Source organism: Magnolia sinica, chromosome 14 (assembly GCF_029962835.1).
Source record: "Magnolia sinica isolate HGM2019 chromosome 14, MsV1, whole genome shotgun sequence".
Classification (NCBI taxonomy): domain Eukaryota; kingdom Viridiplantae; phylum Streptophyta; class Magnoliopsida; order Magnoliales; family Magnoliaceae; genus Magnolia; species Magnolia sinica.
This window is the reverse complement of record NC_080586.1, coordinates 33,731,220-33,734,937: the sequence shown is the minus strand read 5'-3', so window position 1 is coordinate 33,734,937 and position 3,718 is coordinate 33,731,220. Positions and strand designations below refer to the sequence as shown.

At 36.4% G+C, this 3,718-nt stretch overlaps 1 protein-coding gene across 1 annotated transcript; it reads right to left on the bottom strand.

The window, feature by feature from the left end:
- Nucleotides 1-615: 615 nt before the first annotated feature.
- Nucleotides 616-1,023, bottom strand: LOC131225362 (large ribosomal subunit protein eL39z/eL39x-like). Its single transcript, XM_058220886.1, has one exon. The coding sequence runs from the start codon at nucleotides 940-942 to the stop codon at nucleotides 787-789; it is 156 nt and encodes a 51-aa protein (XP_058076869.1). The 5' UTR covers nucleotides 943-1,023; the 3' UTR covers nucleotides 616-786.
- Nucleotides 1,024-3,718: the final 2,695 nt, after the last annotated feature.

Here is a 3,718-nt window from a genome sequence, read left to right as displayed (position 1 = left end):
TCCTAGAAATTAAAATCTTAAACACAATCAACAAAGACTAACAGTGGGAGTAACATGGGGTACAAAACAACAAGAAAAAACCAAGTTTCTGTTATTTATCATTTCAAACATTTGGTATGCATGTTTCCTTTGGCATTTCGTCAAACATTCGGTACACATCATAATTCAAAAGCCTCGAATACCATTTTTTTTAAAAGGATCCATTTAGTTGATGCAGTGGCTTTTATTTTTCCAATTGTGAATGGGATTTTATGATCCCCTGATGAGTTAACTCTTTTTCTCCTTTCACATAGATTTTATTTTAATTTAAACTTTTCCAATCTTACTTAGAGAAAAAAAAAAAAGCACATTCACAAAACAGATCATATCATGGGAATCAGTAATTACTAGTTCATGAATAAATGATTCATACAAAAATAAAATGAGAAGGAAAACAATAAATAAAAAACCCTAACCCTAATGATATCATGTATTTTTAAAAAATAAAATAAAGATAATTAGTTCGTGCATTTAGCACGAGATCTACGACAGAGGAATGCTATGAAAATGCCATCAGAGATTTTTTATTTTTTTTTAATCAAAAAAACTGAAACTATTGAAACTATAAACAATACATCAATCCATCCTTTGGCAATTGCATTACCGAAAAATCGGTATAAATCACATTTCCCGCAAATATCAAAGAAGTAATAGAAGAAAGAAACCAAACAGATTGCGATTTCACGTCTTTTAGCGAAAAATCAAAACCCTAATTCGACGATATAAAAAGGGAAACCTTCAAGGGCCTCAGAACCCTAGCTTTGTACGTTGCCAGTGCCTGCGCTTCGTGTTGTACCTGATGGTGCTGTCGGTCCTCAAGCGGATCCAATGAGGTATTGGCCTGTTTTGCCTCATCTTCTTCGCCAGCTTCTTCTTGATGCAGAAGGTCTTGTGCGACGGCATTTTTGATCGAGGTGGAGAGGTGCTGAAAACCCTAGCACGAGGCGTGAGAGAAAACCCTAACCATTAAATGCCATCGGAGATTGAAGGAATGCATTTTCCTGAGAGGGCTTGGATTGTTCAAGAAGACTGGAATGGAAACCTGTGTGTGTGTGTGTGTGAGAGAGAGAGAGAGAGAGAGAGAGAGAGAGAGAGAGAGAGAAATGGAGAGATTTTGGGCACGACTTTGTTTTGAACGCATGCCCAATTTTGAGAAATGGTGGTCGGTGCTCTGTGGGACCCACCATGATGTATGTGTTGCATCCATGCCGTCCATCTATTTTTACAGATCATTTTATGGTATGAGACCAAAAATGGGGTATATCCCAATCTCAAGTGGACCACATTACAGGGAACAGTGTTGAATAAGCGTCGACCATTAAAAATATTTTGGGGGCCATAAAAGTTTTGGATCAAGCTGATTTTTGTTTTTTCCCTTCATCTGGGCCTGTATGACCTAATCAACATGTTGGATGTCAAATAAATAGTACAGTGGGCCTTAGGAGGATTTTAATGATGGATATCCAATCACTATTGTTTTCATATGGTGTGGTCCACCTGAGATTTATATCCCTCTCATTTTTAGGATCAAGCGATAAAATGATATTTAAAAATGGATGAACAGAATGGTTGAAACACATACATCAAGGTGGGGCCCATAGAGCACTGACCATCAGCCACGGGGCTGGTGGATGGGAGAGTAGCCAATCTGTTTCCCAATTTTGGGCATGGATGGAATAAGACGGACATGGATGTCCTGTCCGGAGCTCTGTGGGACCCACCATGATGTATTTTGTTTATCCATTCCGTCCATTAATATTAATAAATAATTTTATTACATGATCCCAAAAATAAAGTAGATTATAGGCCCAAGAGGACCACACCATAGGAAGCACATGTGATTTAATCTCTATGTTTCTTACCGTGTGCGCCACTTTAGCCTTCAATATACTTGATTTTTAGTTTCATGACCTATAATAATATTTCAAAATAGATGGATGGCTTAGATATAAAACATATATTTTTGTAGCCCCTATAGAGCCTTATAATAATATTTCAAAATAGATGGACGGCTTCGATATAAAACATATATTTTTGTAGGCCCTATAGAGCCCTATAATCTAATCTTTTTTCTCAGATCATTATAAGGTATCATGCAAAACATTAGGCAGGAACAAGGCTTGAGTGGACTACAAATTGGGCATTGGACTTCCACCATTAAAAACTTCTTGGGAGCTGGAGAAGTTTCGGATCAAGCTCATTATGTGTGTCCCACTTGGATGAGGGGTCAGACCTAGTTTCAGCTGCATTCAAAACTCATGTGGGCCCCACCAAGTGCTTTTATATTTTTTTTAGATGTCTTCACATAGTTTTAGATGGTATGGCCCACCTGAGTTTCGTATACGGATGATTTTTGAGATATCTCTAAGCTAAAGGGGACACATCAAAACTATGTGTATGTCCCACCTTATTCCATGTCTATATTAACTTATAAATAGGTTGGATCTTAAATAGATATCGCGGCGGGCCCTAAGAAGGTTTCAATAGTGGGTGTCACTATCCCACTCTTTTCTATGGTGGGTCCACTTGAACTTTGGATCTGCCCCGTCAGTCAGATGCACCATTCCATGGTGGACCACGAGCTTAAAAATAAAGTCAATCCATGACTTGGGTGGGCCACACCACATACTATAGTTGAGAGGGTTACCCTCCCATTAAAACATTCATAATCATTTATTGGGCCCACCTAGATGTAGTTCATAGATCCAGCCTATTCATTATGTGTGTCCCACTTGGATGAGGAGTCAGACCAAGTTTCATACACATTCAAAACTCATGTGGGCCCCACCAAATGCTTTTATATATTTTAGGGATGTCTTTACATAGTTTTAGATGCATGGCCCACCTGAGTTTCATATACGACTAATTTTTGGACTTAAAGGGGACACATTAAATGCATGGTGTTGATGTTCTACACACATCATGGTGGGGCGCACGCAGATTAACCTCATGGGAAGTTCTCATAAGGTGACCTTATAGTACCATTTCACTATTTAGGTAACTCCTTCATGGGTGTTACTCTAACCGTGTAGGGCCCACCTTGATATATTTTATGTATATCGACACCATCCATATATTTTTCCATCATATTTTAGGATGTGATTTTAAATTATAAGAACTCAATAATCTCAGGTGGGCCATACCAATTAAAACAATGATGAATAACTATTAAAAACCCTTTGAAGGCCACAAAAGTTTTAGATCAATTTGATCTTTGTAGTTTACCTTCATCTAGATCTTCTTTACATTATCAACAAGATGGATTGCAAATAAACATTACTAAAACCTTACGATGGGCTCTTTATAATTTTTAATGGCGAGGTACTATATTATCATTCTTTCCAGTGGTGTGGTCCACTTAAGATTTAAATCTACACAATTTTTTTATACCCGACCCAAAAATGGGTTGGAGAAACATAGGAGCGGCAAGGATATACAACACATCATCAAAATCTCACTTATGTTATCTAACTTTTCAATTTTTCTTGTCAAAATACAGAATCTAGTTTTCTTTTTAAAAAAAAAATATTTTTTTTTTTTACAATTTGTCAATTTTTTCACAATTTTGTTTAATTTCTTAAATTTTCTTTTTCAAAATATCATTTTTTTAATCTCACTTTTGTTATATAACTTTTCAATTTTTCTTATCAAAATACAAAATCTAGTTTTCTTTTTTAAA